Consider the following 22,376-nt stretch of genomic DNA (forward strand, 5'->3'; position numbering starts at 1 on the left):
ATAAAGCCACCGTAACATTTCTAGTATTTTACATGTTACTCGCTCTTTTTTCTCAACATTCGTAAGCGTTATTTGTCTGCATAGAAGACCCCAAAAGATCAAGTAATTGCAAGTAAATACCCGGGGTGAAGACACCTCGAAAGGAACCACACGCATGGATGCTCGGGGGATTCAGGACCAGGTAACGGTATGTACTGTCAGAGTATCTCTGGTATTGTACTGATTTTCAAATAAAAGGGGTGTGCGTTCATGTGCACAAGCAAAGGAAACATTGAGTTATATTACGCTGGCCCGGGTTGAACCGGGCAATGGCCCGGCACATTATAGGGCGAAAGCGGGAGGGTGGGGCGCCCTTCTCAAATCAAACAGCAATCTGCGCCGTTTGGTCATGTCAGCATGGTGCATCGTCCAGAAACGTACATCTCTTTTCCATCAAAATGTTGGAATTTTCAAACTAGTTTTCATTGGGAAGCCAGGTAAAGGGTTTTTATCCAAAGCAATCATTTTTGAATGTGAAAACACAAAACTCGACTTAGAATTCGTGCTTAATTAAGTTACTTTTGTTTTGAGCCGACTTCGCTGTCCGCCAGAGCGGGGCACCTGGCTCACGCACGGAAGCAGTCCGGTTCCACAATGAATGCAATCACTTCACCCAAACAAATTCCTCTCACCGGGGTAACCCGGGCCAGATAAACGAACCACCTCATTGACGCCTCTGGCTCAAGCGGTCCTCTGTCATCCGGGTATCTGCCATCGAGAGAGTGTGGGTGAGGAGGCGGGAAATGGCGTCTGTGAGCACATCGCAGTATCAGCTACTAGACCGTTCATAAAAACAGCAAAGCAGAGGAACTAAAAAAACGAAAAAGCAGCTGCTGTCCGCACCGTGGCAGCCAGCAGTGCTTGATCAGTCAACTCGTTTTCTAGATAAGGTGGAGTACTGTAAAGTAAGTAGGGATTATTTCAAGCGTCTTTCAGCATGTGTGAGTGACGTACAAATAAATATTTTCTATTCTCGCCCCCAAGGCATGGACAAAAACAATCTACAGTAGCTAGCCAGCCAATTTGACCCTATGTCTTGCTACAATCTCGGCCTCCTGGTTTGCTAACATGTAACCATTTCGCAGCGTAAAATTACTGAATGTTTTTGTAAATGTTGGTTTGATTTCTTATACATTTACAACAGTCTTGGCTAACTATTGCCTAAGGCAGCTAATTGACTAGATACATGTTGCCAAGCTAGGTATCTAACTAATCAGCTAGCAAAGTTTTGCTAGTGCTAGCTAATTAAGTTTAGCTAATGTTAGTTAGCTACCTAGTCAAATGTGCCTTTGGACAGAACAAGGGGCTAAATATTGCTTGTCCAGCCTCTCACAATCTACGTTTAAATTCATTAGCTAGATGTTCTAACAGCATAATTAAACAGTTAACATTTCTCAATTGAAAATGGACAGTGAGAAATGGCAGGTACAGTAGGTAGTTATCTAGGTACTGCATTTTTTTTGCTAGTTAGCGAGCTAGCCGCCACTGCTAGCGGTTAGCTACCGTTAACTAACCTCGCGCCTTGCTTTCGATGTTTGTTACTTGTTAGCAGCTTGCGAACTCGCGTGATGTTTAGCTAGTTAGTTACTATTGGTACCCTGTTTTTACGGCCTTCTACCTGGACACGAGTGGTCGGTAGCAAGCTTTAATTTCCCGCCCACTTTGTGTATGCAAGCCTGGTTAGCGCTGCCTGTCCATGGACATAGCAGAAGTTAGTTGGTTAGGTTAGCTGCGGAACAAGTGCGAAAGCTTAACATGTTTTCTTTTGAATTGTAACCAGCTTCGACCCATTACACGAAGGAATCAGAAACATGTTGAACAGTGACAATTCGATTAACTTGCCAGAAGACTTAAACAAACTTAGTCAAGTTAGCTAACTAGCTATTTCAATGAAGTGTGAGTGGTGTTCCCACTTGCCACTCATGTTGCTAGACCATTCCATCATATAACCATACCTTCCACATGTTATGTAACGATGCACCGCCGTCACCAAACGATTAGTAGTGAGGGCGAATGAATGGGCTGCTGGAGTCACTATGGGTACTCTTTCTAGAGCCCACAATTAAAGTCCAGGTAGCAATTAGACCAGTAAAAATAAATGTATTGTCATACCCGTGTTATACAGTATGAAAAACCACAGCTTTCAGCCAATCGGCATTCAGGGCAATAATAGCAATAAGGCACCTCGTGGTATATGCACAATATACCACTAGGGCTGTATCCAGGCACTCCGTGTTGCATCGTGGGTAAGAACAGCCCATAGCTATGGTATATTGGACATATACTACACGCCCTCATGCCTTACTGCTTAAATATACATGGGTTTTAACTCTAAAATATCTTTGTTTACAATTTATGCGCCCCTCATATAAGGAAAGCCCTGAACGCAAGATTGTAGTTTCTATGATTCACTTGGTGGAGGAACATATTGCCTGTGGCCTACTGTACACAGAGGAACATATTGCCTGTAACCTACTGTACATGATAGAGGAACATATTGCCTGTAGCCTACTGTACATGGTGGAGGAACATATTGCCTGTAGTCTACTGTACATGATAGAGGAACACATTGCCTGTAGTCTACTGTACATGGTGGAGGGACATATTGCCTGTAGTCTACTGTACATGGTGGAGGAACATATTGCCTGTAGCCTACTGTACATGGTGGAGGGACATATTGCCTGTAGTCTACTGTACATGGTGGAGGAACATATTGCCTGTAGTCTACTGTACATGGTGGAGAGACATGCTGTCTGTAGCCTACTGTAGACGGTGGAGGGACATATTGTCTGTAGTCTACTGTACATGGTGGAGGAACATATTGCAGTGGCACCTCCACTTTTTAATATGGAAAACTAATTTTCTAAAATATTCACAACATATTGACACAATTACAATCTTTATAGAAGAAATGTAATCAATTATATGTGGAAATATGTATTTCTGTGAATATATTTGCGTGAACTAAACTAAAGCATGTTTTATTTTTCAGTGTTATTTAGATGACGTGAGCTAAATCTGTTATAGCTAGCTAACGTTAGCATTGCTCTTTCACTTTCCCGCTTGACTTCCATGCTCACTGAAGCCCATGATGATGCTCATGCTCGGCTGGTGCTGCTGCCTGATGCTTTAAAGCCACATTGATGGTAGGTGCACCATCCACTTTGAGAAGCAACTTCTTGCTCAAATACTCCTTCCTTTGTTGATAGCCGTGGAAGTTCTCAGGGATGAAATGTGACCTGCAGATTAAATGCCCAATTCGCCCACAAAGTTTTACATTCATCGTGTGACGTTGACCGCGGGGCGTTGTGGTATTTTTTTTCTGGGGTCAGTTTATTTTGAGACCTCTAAAAGTTGAGATCGATCAACATTATAATATAACAATTGGTTTAACAGTTTGTAATTTGGGAATGTTTTCTTAGGGTGCTCTAAATCTATATGCATTTCTGGCATTGAGAAATAAGTGCTACACAACCTAAATTGTGCATCTGAGTTTGCGTCATACTAAATTAAAATATTGGCAGTTGCCATATTTCATTATTTTAGGTTGTGGTACCTTCCTTGATGTGGACAATGTGTTACTACATTACACAAGCTCACATTTTGAACACATCATATTGGTGAGTAACGTGGAGTGTTGGTGGTTAATCCAAACTGAATATTAATATTCAGTTTGGATCCCAGATCAACTCAAGATTGGTCTTGACGCAAACAATTTAACTGAACTTTTCATGTACTCCTTGGGAAATTATTAATTTGGTCATACTCTAGGGCAGGGCTATTCAACTGGCCGTTTATCAATTTAGAATGGCCCTTTGATACATTTCTGAACATTCATATGAAAAAAGCAAACCATTTCCAGCAAGAATTTCATTTTTATTACCAAATGGAGCCCTCATTCAATATTCTCCAATGGAAGAAATGTTTTCCTCTAGCCAGGTCACAGTTGCAAATGAGAACTTGTTCTCAACTAGCCTACCTGGTTAAATAAATAAATAAAGGTGAAATAAAAAATAAAAGTCCTGCCCATTAAGTGCTGTCAATTAATTTCACCTAACATACCAGTTACAGCCAATCAGCGCTGCTAACGGGTACAGGGTCTGTCTGCCCGCCTATCAGCTCTTTCACCACAGATGAGATCACTACACCAGAGAGTGTTTTGTGCTTAACTCGGCTGTGAGTTAAAAAACACTGGACTACCATTAACTTTATCTGATCAACATCCTAGCCTGCAACATTGCTTGTTTTGTAGTCTGCTGAGCATCATGATCTACTTTTACGCAATGATGTTCGATGGCTAAGCAAGGGTAATGCTGTCAAGAGCATTGTGATCTTTGGGAGGAGATGGTTGCTTTTCTCCGTGATTTCCGCCACAAGAAAGCCAACAAATATCTAGCGAAAATGCATGAGGAGCTCGTATCACGTTTTGTTTTTGTGACATCTTCAATCAATTGAATTGACTTAATTTGGGACTACAGGGGAGGGATGAAACAGCCATTGACATGATTGGTAAAACAGACTTTCAAAATGTTTTTTTCTCCTGATTTAAACTCAAACAAAACCTTCCATTTTCCATTCACTGCGCAACTATATTCAGCCATTAGTACAAATCACTCCTGTGATGTTGGAGTTTTTAGATTAACTGAAAGCAAACTCATAAAATGTTGTCATGTTAGTCCCTACAGAGGTGGTGCTTTTTTATTAAGGCACCCATTCTCTACTGACGCGGTAGGGAAAGAGACTGCTCTGCAAAAACTAGTCATCTGAGATATACCATGTGTAAAAAATAAAATAAAAAAAATAATAATAAAAAAAAATAACAAGTAGACAGAGAAAATAATGAAGAAATTGAAAATAGGACATAATTTGATGCTGGTCATCTGAGATATGCTATGCATTAAAGGTTTCCTATGTGTAAATAAAAATAAAATGAAGCTATGCATGTAAAACAGACAGGAAAGTAGAAATTAATGAATGTGAATGCGGTAAACTGTTATAACTACAAATGTGTTCCATTATTTAAACAATTTGATGCACTGAATTAGGCTGCTCTTAAAGCACTCAAAATGAGCTTCTAGTGACATTTTTATGAAAGTGCTTCATAAGATTATAATATAAATAACCTTTTTCAAATTAGGCCCCGTAAGAATTTAGTTGAATAACTGTGCAGTAGGGTAAACTGAGCCATGATAAAATGAGGTAATACCTGTTTAAATTTAACAACTTACATCACGGTCACACCACTGAGCTGTGTGTGCATGAGGCAATTTCAATGGTTCTCACACATCTTCTTTTTTTTTTTACATTTGTTTTAGAAAGCATATGGTGTATAATGGTGTGTGAGTAGCTAGCATCTAGCTACTATAGAGGTTGTTTTCTTTGTAGCATGTGTAACAGCTGGTTGTAATTTCAGAAATCTGGGGGCAGTGAAAATGGATAGTCTGTACTATACTTTTCTGAAATATAGCTTTATCCACAACCTTACTTGACGTGTGTATTATATATCCATAGATTTCCTTTGTTCTTAGAAAGAAAGAGAAATAAGGAAATCCTCTTCCCCCAGTATAGTGTTTCTGGTGCTACCGGCTGCAGCCCTGGGTTGTTGGAAGCTGTGAATGAGTCATGCTTTGAGGTGGTAAAAAATAGGCATGCTATGACTAGAGGAACTGCATGTGTGATTCATCTTCATTGGCTCTTGCATCCTTGCTGAGTTCTGTTGGCAAAATTGAGGCATGTCGTTTCTGCTGCATTGGAAGATTTGCTGGCTCCTTGGATGGTTTATCCCAGGGGTATCAAACTCAATCAGCACATGGGCCATATTGGGGGGGGAAACCACAACAAATTTGCGGGCCAGACATAGCCTATTGTTTGTTTTTTCTGTAGGCTACCGCAATGATCAGTTGGAACTGACACTTGGCATGGCCTACCACACCTTTAAACTTTCGGTCCGGTAGATTCGGTCACTGCCATTTAGTGATATGATACAGCATGCTTGTGTGTGTGTGGCAATGCACTGCTGTTTGGCGTGCATCATGTTGGCAGTGCTTCCTGTGACTTGTAGTGCAGTGCATCATGGGCGGTGTGGAAGCGGGCTAAAATGAATTGACACCCCAAATCAGTGCGCCGGCTGGATTCGGTCCACGGGCCTTGTTTGATCCCTGGCTTAGCCTAACCGAGAGCTAGGTCATTCCTTCATTCGTAAATAATCTTATTTACTGGCTATATTATTATCTAGGCGTAAAAAAAATATTGTCTCTGGATTTGAAGCTATTTTTAATCTCTGATTTGTAGCTAACCTCTCCATTGTGGCATTGCATTGCTCACACTGGCACCCCTGTGCCCATGGGGCTTGCAGTCTTTACAAGGACACTAATGCTGTCATATTACATAAATAGTACCACGTAACATCCCTGTTATGCTAGTTCAACATAACGGCTATTGCTTCCTCACGGTGAAGACTGTAGTGTTCATTTGGAAATAATCCTCCCTGTGGCTTGTATTGAATAAGTCTGGCTACTTGTCTTGTATCTATGGAAATATTGTTGAAGGCACATACGTTCCCCGAATCCCTGCCCTGTAATCAACTGCTCATTTAATGTGGGTGATAAAATAAAAAATTGTCCATCACATGTTTTGACAAGGGATGGAAACTTTACATTAGTGACTGAAAAAAGGGATGTTGTGTTCACATTCCTCCAGGTTTATCTGAGAAGTAAATGGACTTTGTTATATTAGGATCTGTTGAGAAAGTGTGTTCACTGTTTAGGCCAGGCGCCATGGTAATGTAATGCAGATGTAGTGAAGCAGTGGGTTTCTCTGCAGTGCAATGGGAGTGGTGGATAGAGAGGGCTGTGTGTCCACTGTCTGGCATGGTGCCTGATAGGTCCTGGACATGTCTGAACACATTTTCAGACAGTTATGTAATGTAGGATGCTGACCAAAACTTGCTTTGCAAAATGCACTTTATAATTTCCTCGAGCTTGCACGCGTCAATGGGTGTCTGTGTAGCCAAGTGCGAAAATAGAACCTGGTTCTATTTTAGATGCGTGAAGTGCTGCAAGTACCGCCTCTCCCATCTCTTCATTGGTGTTTAGGAGCATACTAACCCACGTGGGTCAATTGAAAGAAAAATGAGGTTCACACTCCACTCGGTTGTAGTAATGCACCTTAATAAAGTTGCCATATAAAATCCACAGAGAAATGAACAAGGAGTGATGAATCAAAAAAAACAAATTAACGTGGTTTCCCCTTTTTATCTGTGGAAAAATTGTTGGGGGAAGAGAACCTACGGTTATTACTCATAATGGGTGAAATTCTACAAAGATCCAGCAAAAAAGACCATGGACATTTCAAGTAAAATAACCCACTGTTTATCTCCCAGGACGATAGGCTAGCTAAATGTCCATGCATGTTTCGACCTGTCCCCAAATTTAATATAGTTGGTTTTGATATTGAACCTGTCTGGTGGGAATAGTTCAAAATCAACATGTGCAGAGCTGGTTTGGTCAGCATGTAAGAGTAAGTGCAGGGGGGGGGGGGGTTGTGCTCTTTGAGAGAAGAGAGATGTGGTTACTTACAGTAAATCACTTTCCTTGTGCATGTTTTTTTCGTTAATGAAACCCATAGGTCCATCTTATGTCTAATGTCCTCATACTTTTTGATCAATTTGTCCCTTCAGTTGTTAGATAAATACATTCACTGAAATAGTCTTGAGTACTCAGTTGTCGGGTCGTGTGATGGGTTTTTGGCTCACTGAGGCAGCGATGATGTACTGTGATGCAGAGGAAATGGTGTCTTGAATGCAACCAGATGTTAGCAGCAGTACTTTTTCTGCTGGTGTTTTGTTCACTGAGGGTTTTCAAATCACCAGCTTGTCCATGCCTTTTTAGCTGTTAGGCTGTATGTTATGTGAACGTATGAAGGGGGGCAAAATCAGGTCTTGCACTAAGTTTTTTCCCCCTTTCTCTCTCTTCCCACCCAATCTCCCCCCATTTGTCCGCTTTTGCCCATCAACCCGCTTTGCCCTGTCTGTCCTCCAGTCTTACATGTGGCTCTTAAAACAATGAGGCTGAGAATGCGGAAGGCATCTCAGCAGTCGAGCCCTGCCCATGCGCCCCGCCCATCCCGGACCAAGCGGAGGCATTCAGAAGTGGAGGAGTGCACGCCGACAGGTGGCAGGAGAGGCCTGCTGTCCACCATTAAGAAATTAATCAGAGGAAATGCTGTCAAGGTGAGCCGTCTCTCTGTTATCTGTCTCCGAAATGGCATTCTATTCCCTATATAGTACACTACTTTTGACCAGTGCCCTGTGAGTCTTGGTCAAAAGTAGGGCACTAGATAGTGAATATGGTGCCATCTCGCGATGGTAATATTCCCCCCTCCAACATTCCACAGCTGTTTGATCACTAAAGTTACATGCAGTCCTTAGCTTAACATCTTAGCAACGTGTTATGTAAGCAGCACCTTTTTTCACCCCACACACACCCCCTAGACCTTTATTTAGCCCCTGTCCAGATTTAAGAAGTAAAGTCTGTTTCAGTACCCCCAGTGTCATGTTTCCCTAGAAATGCATGGTGGATTGCAGCAGGTTGTCTTAGAACTCCAGCAGTGTTCTAATTTTAGCAGTGGCTCTAGAGATTGTAGAAGAATAGTAGGTAGTGGGGCTGTACGATTTGGGGGGGGAAATTATTGCAATTTTTGGGGGCCAGGTATTGTAATTGCGAATTTTTTTTGGGGGGGGGGGGTGAAAATTCCATCAGACATGTTTAAAACATTGGTAATTCCATCAGACATGTTTAAAACACGTTTCTGGGTAGAAAACAACATTTCTAAAATGAGATCATGAGTTAATACACACTGTACTAAATGAATACAAAACCAAATTAAGCAAATATTTTCCAACATTGTTATACATATGATGATAGGATTACTACACCTACACATTAACAAACCTAATTTAACATGCTCATCAAACTATAGCAGGGTTCCCCAACTGGTGGGTCAGATTTGGCTTGCAGGTGGTTTCATTTGTTTTCTGAGCCCCATTGCCCCCATTGTTGCACATAATAGACTGTAAAAACACCAGGAAATCAGCTCCAAGTGATTTTAATTTAGGAAATATTTTCTCAAGTATTCCCACACATGGTAGAGAGATGTGAAGGTATACAAATGTAAACAGTTGAAATTATGTTTTTGTCATATTATATATTTTTGGAGCTTATTGCAGTCAATTTGCAGCCTACAAGTTATTTGTAATTATGTTCTTGCCCCCTGACCATCCACTGAAGAATTTTTTTTCCTGTGGCTGAATCTAGTTGATGATCCTTGAAATATAGTGTGCTATAAGTGTAGCATGTTGTTCATTTAACCAATGAATAACATGAGTTCCTATTTTACCATGGAGTTCCATAAGTTAATTATTTAAAGCTAAGTTCATTATTTATTCAGCCAGCCATAAACTGCAGATGGAATAGGAAGCTTATGATTGTATTTATCTATAAGTAGGCTGAAACATAAGTCAAAGTTCATTTAAAAACATGTAACCTACCAATTTACAAGGTGCAGTCTGGTCCAGTCATTCAACGTGATGGCCTTCACCATGTGTGATCGTTATGCACCCTTAATGCTCCTCGTTCAGGCCTCAAGCGGCTAAAGCTTCTCTTAACCCCAGAGCTATGTTTTTTTTTTCTTGTGATCTCTGGGGAAGTAGCCTATAATGTTTGCAAGCACGGACCTTTCAGTTGAAACTTCTTATCAATAAAATGTAGCCTACTGTCAAACTAAATTAGGGCTTGGTTGTTGTTATTAGTGATGGGGGGGATAATTACATATTGGCTTATTTGTAACGCTATATCGAATTGTTTTGACTTTTACAATATTATTTTTGCACTAGTTGGCTGTACTTGCACAACTCCAGTATTTTCCTTTCATAGCTCGTTCGACATCTTTTTAAACAATTTTAGTTTTTCAGCACTTTTATTTCCTTGATGGCTCAACTCGTTTTCACATGGCTCTCTTATCCCTCTGCAGCAGACATATGGTAAGCAATATGTTTGGAACATTGAATCACAATAAAATCAGTGTCGAATCACAATACATATCGTATCGACACCTAAGTAGAGTGATATCGCGTTGTGAGGTCCCTGGCAATTCCCATCCCTTTGTTGTAATAGACCAAAGACAGGCCTATGTTGTAGTCACGTAATAATCATGTGAGTTCTGTTTCAACTTATCCCTTAATTTTGCTATACAGCGTTGGGATGGTGACTTGAGAGATGGAATCTTGTGTCCTGTCCAGCTTGTTTATCCTCTTTAAAAAAATAAAAAAATCTTTGCTGACTAAATGTGAACCATTTCTTTGGCTGGGTGATAGCCTCTGGGTGATTTCTATGTGTCCTGCGGGATGTTTTTTCATAGGGCGTTACCCTTGTCAATTCCTGTTTAACGTAGGTGGCTAGCTGTGGCTGAGGGGCTTTGCTGCTGTCGGGCGCTTTTTTTCCCACCATGCAATCGTCGTGAAGTAGGGGATGGTTCTTCAAAAGATTGAATGCATTTTTTGTGTTGTCGCTACAACTCTGAGGCACTTTTTGCACCACATGCATTTGGTTGACACCGGTTATCTGTAGCTGGAATACTGCCATGCCACTGAAGATGCGCCCTTTGGCACCAAATCGCTGTTCTGAGGTAAAGCCCTTTCTCTCCTCACCAGCATCTAACTGTGTGCTCTGTGGGATGCTTATGATTAGCCAGCATGCCTTACAAAGAGTGAGAGTCCGCTTGTGATTGGTCAGCATCCTCTGTGCATGTAGAGAGTGAATGGAGTCTAGAGAATCTTTTTGGAGAAGGTACCGTAGTCTAGAGTCAAAGAAAGTAGAGAATTGCAGCCTCTTGTGATATGGATATTGCACATCAATATCGCAATTTCTATCTGAATTTGATTAATCGTGCAGCCCAAGTAGGTAGCTAGGGTTGGCTGAAACAATATTTCAGGAGAGAAATGATCCCCCTGGGAAGGCATATGGGTTCTATGTCTTGGAACATTGTCACTTGGCATACTATAAGTCCATTGTACATCCAACCAGATATGAGTCAGAATTCCTTTGTCCTTCTGCTAGTGGGTAGATTCAAAATTAAATGTTGAACACTAAGATTTTTTTGAATTTGCTTTGTTCTAAAGTTATACTTCTTCCATCAGTTCTGATATGAGAGTTGTGTTTCTACTTAAGGTAGAGCAGGAGAACCCAGCAAAGAAGACACGGCTCACCTGCGACGTAGACGACAACCTGATCTCTTCCACACCACAAGGCGGCGATGCCCCCAGGAGGACAATCTCCAGGGTTAGCAGGAGAAACTCGGTCAACGGGGGTGAGTTTGGAAAGAGTGAAACGTTATTCTGTTCAGTAATCATACCTTCCACACCAACAAGCCTTTGCATGCCTTGATAAAGCGACATATCATGTTGTTCTTACCTGCTCCTCACCCTAAACCACAGAAGCGACAAACCATGACACGAGTAGTAAGCCTGTGAAGCCCAATGGGAAGCTGGAGGAGGCGGCAGAGACCTTGACCAGTCCGCCTAGAACCACACTCCTGGGAACCATCTTCTCTCCAGTCTTCAACTTCTTCTCACCAGCAAATAAAAATGGTAATACCCCAAAATTATGCTAGGTCGAGGAGTGCCAACTACTCTGCAGAAACTTGACTTAAAGTATGTTATATTGGCCTACATTGTTCCATATTTGTCTCTACTCCCTGCACTGATAAATGGCCTACTATATTACCTCAGTCTTCATTCAATCTTGTATGATGCTCATTTATGTTATTGTATTTTATATATTGTGGTCAAATCTAACTTCCCTGCAGAACTACGGTAATAAGTAGTATAAATATAGTAATCTAATGTAATTTTCAGGCACGTCAGGTTCGGACTCCCCAGACCAGGCGTTGGAGGCTGAGGAGATCGTCAAGCAGCTGGACATGGAGACGGTGGAGGAGACCCCCACCTGCACTGCCACCTCCACCAAGGAAGTGTGTACGACTATGCCCATTTACTCCAGCAACATGCTGCCCCCCATGCGGCCCCCACACCCTCCAGAAGTGCCCATCGAGGAAGAGGAGGTCGTCACAGACATGCCTCCTCTCACAGGTAGCTGGAGATAAAGAAATGTGTTCTTGGTGTAGAGTCCATGTCATTATGGACAAGGATCATGCTCACTTCTCTCCTGCCCATTTCTCTTGGTCTCCTCCTTCCTATCCTCTCAGCCCCAGACGCCCCCCCAGAAGGAGGCTATGTGGAGGCACAGCCCACAGCCCGTGCAGAGGGGACATACGAGGAGGACTGGGAGGTCTTTGACCCGTAAGTACAAATCTGCTCCCTCTATGCAAAATATTCTAGCCTTAGTTAAGGCCAAAATATGAATGTTTAGAATTAATTTTGATCTTGTGAATATAAAAAAGGAAAATGTACTGAACAAAAATATTAACTCAACATGCAACAATTTCAAAGCGTTACAGTTCATATAAGGAAATAAGTCAATTGAAATCAATTCATTAGGCCCTAATCTATGGATTTCACATGACTAGGAATACAGACATGCAACTGTTAGTCACAGAAAACCAAATAAATAGTATTTGCTTCATGCAGCGTGACACATGTACTTTGCATAGAGTTGATCAGGCTGTTGATTGTGGCCGGTTGTCCCACCCCTCTTCAATGATTGTGTGAAGTTTCTGGATATTGGCGGGAACTGGAACACGCTGTCATACATGTCAATCCAGAGCATCCCAAACATGCTCAATGGGTGAGTATGCAGGCCATGGAAGAACTGGGATGTGAATTCTGCTCTAACATGAGGTGATGGCAGCGGCTGAATGGCACGACAATGGGCCTCAGGATCTTGTCACGGTGTCTACAGTGCATTCGGAATGCATTCAGACCCCTTCCCTTTTTCCACATTTTGTTACGTTACAGCATTCTAAAATGGATTAAGTTTTAAACAGTTCCTCATTAATCTACATACAATAACTCATAATGACAAAGCGAAAACAGGTTTTTAGATATTTTTGCAAATGTATTACATTTTTTTTTTTAAACATACCTTATAAGTGTTCAGGCCTTTTGCTATGAGACTGAAAATTGTGCTCTCGTGCATCCTGTTTCCATTTAACATCCTTGTTGTTTCTACAACTTGATTGGAGTGCTCTGGTGGTAAATTAAATTGGTTGAACATGATATGGAAAGGCCCACACCTGTCTGTCAGATTAAATCCCAAGCCATGAGGTTGAAGGAATTGTCTGTAGAGCTCCAAGACAGGATTGTGTTGAGACACAGATCTGGGGAAAGGTAGCAAAAAATGTCTACAGCATTGAAGGTCCCCAAGAGCAACGTGGCCTCCATCATTCTTAAATGGAAGAAGTTTGGAACCACCAAGACTCTTCCTAGAGTTGGCCGCCCTGCCAAACTGAGCAATCGGTGGAGAAGGGCCTTGGTCAGGGAGGTGACCAAGAACCCATGGTCACTCTGACAGACTTCCTCTGTGGAGATGGTTGTCCTTCTGGAAGGTTCTCCCATCTCTGCAGCACTCCAAAAATCAGGCCTTTATGGTAGTGGCCAGACAGAAGCCACTCTTCAGTAAAAGACATGTGACAGCCCGCTTTGAGTTTGCCAAACGGCACCTAAAGGATTCTCAGACCATTAGAAACAAAATTCTCTGCTCTGATGAAACCAATATTGAACTCTTTGGCCTGAATGCCAAGTGTCACGTCTGGAGGAAACCTGGCACCATCCCTACGCTGTAGCATGGTGGTGGCAACATCATGCTGTGGGGATGCTTTTCACCGGCAGGGACTGGGAGACTAGTCAGGATTGAGGGAAAGGTGAACGGAGCAATGTGCAGAGAGCTCTTTGAGTAAAACCTGCTCCAGAGTGCTCAGGACCTCAGACTAGGGCGAAGGTTCACCTTCCAACAGGACAACGACCCTAAGTACACAGCCAAGACAACACAGGAGTGGCTTAAGGACAAGTCTCTGAATATCCTTGAGTGGCCCAGCCAGACCCCGGACTTGAACCCGATCGAACATCTTTGGAGAGACCTGAAAATAGTGTGCAGTGACGCTCCCCATCCAACCATCCAATCCTCGAGAGGATCTGCAGAGAAGAATGTGAGAAACTCCCCAAGAACAGGTGTGTGTGAAGCTTGTAGCGTCATACCCAAGAAGGCCGAAGGTGCTTCAACCAAGTTCTGAGTAAAGGGTCTGAATACTTCTGTTAATGTAATTCATTTTAGAAGGCTGTAACGTAACAAAATGTGGAAAAAGTCATGGGGTCTGAATACTTTCCGACTGCACCATATGTGCAGGCTGTATTACATCCGGCCGTGATGGGAGTCCCAGAGGGCGGCACACAATTGGCCCAGAGTTGTCCTGGATTGGCTGTCATTGTAATTAAGAATTTGTTCTTAACTGACTTGCCTACTTAAATAAAGGATAAATGAAAGTGCATTGATATTGCCATTGATAAAAATGCAATTGTCTTAGTTGTCAACATTGTTTACTAAGGACATCGGCAAACCGCTCGCCCACACAACGTCATACATGTGGTCTGCTGTTGAGGCCGGTTGGACGTTCTGCAAATTCTCTAAAACAATGTTGGAGACAGTTTATGGTAGAGAAATTAACATGAAATTTTGGCAACAGCACTTGTGGACATACAATTGAAGTCGGAAGTTTACATAGACTTCGTTTGGAGTCATTAACTCGTTTTTCAACCACTCCACAAATTTCTTGTTAACAAACTATAGTTTTGGCAAGTTGGTTAGGACATCTACTTTGTGCATGACACAAGTGTTTTTTCCCAACAATTGTTTAGACCGAGATTATTTCACTTACAATTCACTCTTTCACAATTCCAGTGGGTCATAAGTTTACATACACTAAGTTGACTGTGCCTTTAAACAGCTTGGAAAATTCCAGAAAATTGTCATGGCTTTGTAAGCTTCTGATAAATTATGTCAATTAGCCTAAGTCAATTGGAGGTGAACCTGTGGATGTATTTCAAGGCTACATTCAAACGCGGTGCCTCTTTGCTTGACATCATGGGAAAATCAAAAGAAATCAGCCTAGGCCTCAGAATTTTTTTTTTTGACCTCCACAAGTCTGGTTCATCCTTGGGAGCAATTTCCAAACGCCTGAAGGTACCACGTTCATCTGTACAAACAATAGTACGCAAGTATAAACACCATGGGACCACGCAGCCGTCATACTGCTCAGGAAGGAGATGTGTTCTGTCTGCTAGAGATGAACGTACTTTGGTGCGAAAAGTGCAAATCAATCCCAGGACAACAGCAAAGGACCTTGTGAAGATGCTGGAGGAAACCGGTACAAAAGTATCTATATCCACAGTAAAACGAGTCCTATATCAACATAACCTGAAAGGCTGCTCAGCAAGGAAGATGCCAGTGCTCCAAAACCACCATGAAAAAGCCAGACTATGGTTTGCAACTACACATGGGGAAAAAGATTGTACTTTTTGGAGAAATGTCTTCTGGTCTGATGAAACAAAAATAGAACTGTTTGGCCATAATAATGTTATGTTTGGAGGGATGCTTGCAAGCTGAACACCATCCCAACTGTGAAGCACAGGGGTGGCAGCATCATGTTGTGGTGCTTTGCTGCAGGAGGGACTGGTGTACTTCACAAAATAGATGGTATCATAAGGTGGGGAAATTGTGGATATATTGAAGCAACATCTGAAGACATCAGTCAGGAAGTTAAAGCTTGGTCGCAAATGGGCCCAAGCATACTTCCAAAGTTGTGGCAAAATGGCTAAGGGCAACAAAGTCAAGGTATTGGAGTGGCCATCAAAGCTTTGACCTCAATCCCATAGAACATTTGTGGTCAGAACTGAAAAGGCGTGTGCGATCAAGGAGGCCTACAAACCTGACTCGGTTACACCAGCTCTGTCAGGAGGAATGGGCCAAAATTCACCCAACTTATTGTGGGAAGCTTGTGGAAGGCTACTTCGAAATGTTTGACCCAAGTTAAACAATTGAATGGCAATGCTACCAAATACTAATTGAGTGTATGTGAACTTCTGACCCACTGGGAATGTGATGAAAGAAATTAAAGCTGAAATAAATCATTCTCTACTATTATTCTGACATTTCACATTCTTAAAATAAAGTGATCCTAACTGACCTAAAACAGAACATTTTTACTAGGGTTAAATGTCAGGAATTGTGAACTTGTAAATGTATTTGGCTAAGGTGTATGTAAACTTCCGACTTCAACTGTACCTGCAGTCAAGCATGCCAATTGCACAATTCCTTAACTTGAGACATCTGTGGCATTGTTGTGGCAACTGCACATTTTAGAGTTGCTTTTTGTTCCCAGCACAAGGTGCACATGTGTAATGATCATGTTTAATCAGCTTCTTGATATGCCACACTTGTCAGGTGGATGGATTATCTTGGCAAAGAAATGCTCACTAACAGGGATGTAAACAAATTTGTGCTCAACTTGAGTATTAAGCTTTTTGTGCTCATGGAACTTGGGACCAACATTTTACATGTTGCGTTTATATTTTTGTTCAGTGAAGTTTCTTTTTTTGTGTGTGATTTCATTGAAAGTCCTGTATTTACCTTTGAATGGTTTGATTTGGGTTTGTCCAGGTATTTCTTCATCAAGCATGTACCTCCACTGACTGAGGAACAGCTGACCAGGAAGCCTGCCCTCCCACTAAAGACCCGCAGTACACCAGAGTTCTCCCTGGTTCTCGACCTGGTGAGTGATGATTACATGGTGCTCTTCAATCCGACATTGGCCGTGCAGTTTTTACAGTGATACGGCCTCTGCAGATGTCAGGGCATTCATACTTCTTGCGCTTCCCAGAGCAGCTCAGAGCTTTTGAGCAAGCTGTTGTGAAGGAAGTGAGTTTGTTTATACAGGACGGACCCCCCCCCCCCCTACCTGCCGTCAACCAATCATGTCAATGCGAAGCTATACGGAGCCCTCGGCATTGTTCCCAAATTTGGTAGGCTCAATTTGGCCTCTACATGCCTCCGGAGGCTCTGCAATTGTCACACCTTCCGTATGGAGCCTCCGACCACATATTTCGGGTCAAACATATATTTATTTTTATTGTAAATGGTACATCCACTTAACGGGTATTGTTATGGTGGTTTGCAACTTACAACTATTTTTGTGATTCCTACCAGGATGAGACATTGGTGCACTGTAGCTTGAATGAGCTGGACGATGCAGCACTTACCTTCCCGGTCCTGTTTCAAGATGTAATTTACCAGGTATACAGAAGTTCTTGAGATTTGATATTGAGGCGTTTCTGTTTTAAATGGGACATAATTAAGCATTTTACTTTTCCACCAGAGGGTGCTAAAGCTGTGCCATTGTAGACAGCCACAGGTGAAAGTCGGAAATGCAGAATCAGTTTCTAGGAGAAACGGAGGCCTCTGAATACTTTGTACAAATAACTGGTACTTTGCTTGTCTGCAGGTGTATGTGCGTTTAAGGCCGTTCTTCAGAGAGTTCCTGGAGCGCACGTCTCAAATCTATGAGGTAAACTGGGCTTCCTTTTCTCCTATTTAATTGTAACAGTATATGGAAAGAGTACAGTTACTTGCATTAAGCTACTCGGAAATGAGAAACGTATTCAGTTGTCTTTTCCTCGTTAGATCATTCTCTTCACTGCCTCAAAGAAGGTTTATGCAGACAAGTTGCTCAACATCTTGGATCCCAAGAAACAGTTGGTTAGGTAAGTTAAATGTTTATTTCTACCCCTTCCTTAATTTAGATGCATTGGAATTCCTAATATGTTGTAACAGCTGTGTTTTTGTAATATAATACCAAGCCTTAGCTTTGACATGCATGTATAGTGTTATGTTTGTATGAGGTTGCTGTGTCTGTTGATTGTGGTATTGGGGCTGTTCAGTTGTTCAGTTGTCAACATTGTTGTTTTGACTGAATTATTCATAAACAGACCTTTAGACTTAACGATTGATTTATTTTCCTCTCCACCAACCATAGACACAGGTTATTTCGTGAGCATTGTGTCTGCGTACAAGGGAACTACATCAAGGACCTGAACATCCTTGGAAGAGACCTGTCCAAGACCGTCATCATTGACAATTCACCACAAGCCTTTGCATATCAGGTGAGCCTTTCAGTCCCAAGTGACATCTGTAGCCCAACCTAGCACAGCATAATTAAGCCTATTGTTTGCGTTTTAAATGATATTCACAGAATTGATATATGCTGTTGTACAATCCAATACAGAGTATACCTTCCTGTATCCCTACAGCTTTCCAATGGGATTCCCATTGAGAGCTGGTTCATGGACAAAAATGACAACGAACTCCTGAAGCTTGTCCCGTTCTTGGAGAAGCTTGTTGAGCTGGTACATACAAAACTACATTTTATGTGTTTTACTAATGCTTGGATAGTAATCATTTTGTTTATTTCTAAGTAATACATGCTTGAGCTGTCATTGACATGTGCTTTGCGATGCCCCCAACATTCATTTTTAGTAGCCCGCTACCAAAGTCTTTTACAAAAGGAAATGGTCTCGCCACTACAGAGAAATCATCTCTTTAAATCATTGGTTTATGTTCATATCACTGTGGTATTAATATAGTCTGTCTCCTGTGCTCCAGAACGAGGATGTGAGGCCACATGTTCGAGAACGGTTTCGTCTGCACGAGCTTCTTCCCCCAGACTGATCCCTGGAATAGACGGACAGAAGAGATAACGAATGATTGAATAAACCAACACAGACATGTAAAAAGCCCTCTTTGGATTACAACATTGCCATTACTGTTTAAGGTTTCACTTTTTCTCTTTTTACCCCACATTGTTTTTTTTTTTCTTTCATTGATAACGACAATGCAAAGTAAAAGTTTTGAAGCAACATCTGGTTAAAAATAATTTACAAAGCCACATGTTTAGATCACATTACTGTGGGCAAGATCAAGAAGGCTCCTCCTTTTGACTGGCTTTTTTTCATGAGCAGGTTCTTTCTCCCTGCTTCCTATCGGAGGGGCCAAGGTGCTGTCTGTCTGGACTGAATGTGTTAGCTGACAGAGAAGAGGATTATACTTGCTCCCTTTGGTGCTTTCATGGGACTGTTGACAGTGACACTCATTGGCTACAGACCAATTTGAACAGGAATGGCCAGTAAAGTGTGTGTGTTTTGTGTGTGGGTACATAGCTTATCTTTTCTTTCCAGCTTGGGGTTTTTACAAACTTTTTACCAGTAGCCTATAGGATCTCATTATGCATTCCTCTAGCTGAATTTCTTTGTTTTGTAGACACTCGTTGTAACCGCAATGTGTTATTTTACCCCATTTCACAATGTTGCATTTGCTTTTTTCTGGGACACTTTGCCAATAATCAATCAATCAATTAGTATAACGTTCAAGAAATTTGCATCAAGGGACAGACAGTTTGTTTGACTAAATGTTCCCCGCTTCTAAAGTAACGTGTTGACATTTTTCTTTTATAGTAACATTTTTATTTGTCATTCATATATTTCAATGTATTTTTACTAAACCAGGGTTTTATTTTTATGGATATGTCTAGTATTGAATTATAACTCATGTAGATTTCACCCCTGTCTGTTACTGGGGGCACATGGATGGATTGATGGATGGATAGGTGGCTGGGTCCTGAAACAGCCCAAAATGTAGCACCACCAGCATATAAACAGCAAGCCTCGGCACTGTGGTATAAACCCAACCTGCCTAGTAGGTTTTTTTTGTTTTAGGAAATGGTTTTATTATATGGCTTTAAAGCCTTTTTAAATGCAGTAGAAAGAAGCAGCGTTTTTGGAGAACCTTCGTTATGAATGTCTGGATGTTTCTCCCCAGACTTGGGAGAGTTGTAGAGAAATATACCATGATGCATTGTCAGATATTGTACCTAGTACTTGTTATTTCATGTGGCCTAACCAGATCATAGACACTTTATTGATGATAAACTGTAAGGAAAAAATTACACCTAAAACGGTTACCGTTCCATGTCCATTTGGCCCTTTTGTTGATATTATGGACTTGTACATTAGCTGGTCATGTATATGGTGCCATAACCTCCTTCCTAACATGATCAAACATCGCCACCCATGTCATCTTTTTTTCTCTCTCTCTCTTGTTGGAAGTGTTTATAAGTCGGAGACAATCAACCCTCGAATATCAAAACACTCAAATCGGAAAGGAAATTCTGGTCCGTTTGCTCTATATTTGTTCTAAATTGAATTGTGCCATGCGAACAAAGTTGTTAGGTGAATCCAACTGTGCCCTATCCCCGCTAATCATGCATGTCATTTTGCCAAACATCTGAAGGACTGAGGGTAAAAACCCTGTAGAATTCCAGTCCTTTTAGCCTGCTCTCTCATTGCCTTTCTGGAAATCATCGCCCTATAAAACTGAACTGACAGATGAGTTACACTACAGGGCGGATATTTGTTTTTAGATTTTTTTGCCAACCCTAAATATTTCCAGACTATGAATGTTATTTTTTCCCACACTTGATCCCAAAATGGGGGGGAATTAACAAATCAAAAGTCCATGATCCAAAGGATCTATCAATTTCTTAGATTTTTGCTGCTTTGAACGCGCACAACGAGTAATTTCTTTCCGCCATTTGTATAAAAAAAAAATATATATATATATATATATATATATAAATAATGAACACCCTATTCTATAGCATTTTCAAATATGCAACCCTATCCATACCCACTTTAGCGGTTGGTTGAGAGTTGTCCCCATAAGCCTGACATGGCCCCTAGGAGGATGAACCTGCTCCTTAAAGGGGGCCTGGCACTTTTCTATCAAGGGAGAGCTTACTTTGTCATTGTTTAAGGATGGGCTATTTGACATGTGCATCCAGTTCATTTTTATGTGAATTCTACCTGTTTTATTGTACAATGGAAATTGTACAATACATGCAGCTTTGCGTTAAAGGAAAATCTTTTTGTATTTTTTATTTCAAAAGGCATGTCATCTACTTTTTAAACGTATTCATTAAGATTTAACTTTACATCAGAGGGAGTGTTTTTCTTACAAATATCTGTGTATGTTTAGTTAGGGCAGTGTCACTGAACTGTTAGAAACCTAGCATGTATGTACAGAATCTTGTTTTGTGGGGAAGTCCTGAATTAAATTTTAATCTTGGCACTTTTTCTGCAGAAAAGAGCAACTGTGGTAATTAACTTTTTTCAATTTCCGTTAAGGCGTATTTAAAATGTATTTTTAAATGCTTAAAATGACATCTTTGTTAACCATGTTGTAAAATGTACATACCAAATTGCATTGAAGTATTGAACAAAGTTTTAAAGTTAAACCATCCAGCATGCTGTTTTTCTTTCCTATTGAACATGGTATTGTAACTCTCTTGTAGTTTATTTACACTTGACTTTCTCTAGATCAGGGTTTCACAAACTCCTTGGGATCCCCTGGGTGGAAGTTTTGGTTTTTGCCCTAGCACTACACAGCTGATTAAAATCTTCAAAGCTTGATGAGTTTTTTTAAAATCAGCTGTGTGGCGTGAGGGCAAGAATAAAATGTGGGGCCCCGTGACTGAGTTTGGGAAAACCCTACTCTAGATATGGGGTATTCAACTCTTACCCTATGAGGTCTGGAGCTGGTTTTCTGTTCTACCTGATAATTAATTGCATCTGGTGTTCCTGGTCTAAATCAGTCCCAGATTAGGGGGTAATAATGGGAAAAATGCAATGGAACTTGCTTTGTGTTAAGTTAGAGGGCTCTAGATTCTCCATTCATTTTACTGAGAAAGGAAGATATTTTTGGGGGGGGTGGACAGGTGCGGGTAGGTAGGCCTACTGGTGTCCAGTTAAAACACTGAGCCCCTCTTGAACATATAGTTCCTTATCCTATTTGAGCCTATATCAAACACCAGACTAAATAGCCTACTTAAAACCTCGGGATCGGTATCCCTAAACCGGGATGATTGTTGCTCAATATGCGATAATGTGACTAGAAAATGTTGTATAAACAACAGACAACTTTCGGGGACATAGACATGTGGGCAGAAAACTTAAATTATTGTTAATCTAACTGCAGTCCAATCTTACCAAAAAAGTAACATGCTATTGTTTTAGAATGGTACAACACACACATTGCAGCTGGTTTGATACATTAACCTCTGAAGGTAAATAATGTACTTAAATCAGAGCAAGATTACTGAATGTGTCATCCTGAGGATCCCAGAGCTGGGAATTGGGTTTACAGTTTGACCCCACCCCCTCCCTCCCGCCCGCCCATCTAGATGTGTGAAAGTTAGTGTCTTTTTTGTAGGGAAGCTAATGA

General features: G+C 41.3%; 1 protein-coding gene across 2 annotated transcripts; it reads left to right on the top strand.

The window, feature by feature from the left end:
• Positions 1-731: 731 nt before the first annotated feature.
• On the top strand, positions 732-21,390 carry LOC129834406 (CTD small phosphatase-like protein 2-B). Of its 2 annotated transcripts, XR_008756247.1 has the most exons (14): positions 732-944; positions 8,079-8,269; positions 11,265-11,403; positions 11,531-11,683; positions 11,951-12,184; positions 12,301-12,394; positions 16,707-16,818; positions 17,253-17,339; positions 17,548-17,610; positions 17,727-17,806; positions 18,079-18,205; positions 18,353-18,448; positions 18,705-18,828; positions 19,061-21,390. XR_008756247.1 is itself a non-coding variant. In XM_055899357.1 (13 exons), exons 2-13 carry the CDS (start codon positions 8,102-8,104, stop codon positions 18,768-18,770), a joined length of 1,419 nt encoding a protein of 472 aa, XP_055755332.1. In that variant the 5' UTR covers positions 732-944; positions 8,079-8,101; the 3' UTR covers positions 18,771-21,390. The 2 variants fall into 2 exon arrangements, 1 of the variants encoding a protein (XP_055755332.1); XM_055899357.1 differs by having other exon boundaries at positions 18,705-21,390.
• Positions 21,391-22,376: the final 986 nt, after the last annotated feature.

This window comes from Salvelinus fontinalis, chromosome 35 (genome assembly GCF_029448725.1).
Source record: "Salvelinus fontinalis isolate EN_2023a chromosome 35, ASM2944872v1, whole genome shotgun sequence".
NCBI classification, from domain to species: Eukaryota; Metazoa; Chordata; class Actinopteri; order Salmoniformes; family Salmonidae; genus Salvelinus; species Salvelinus fontinalis.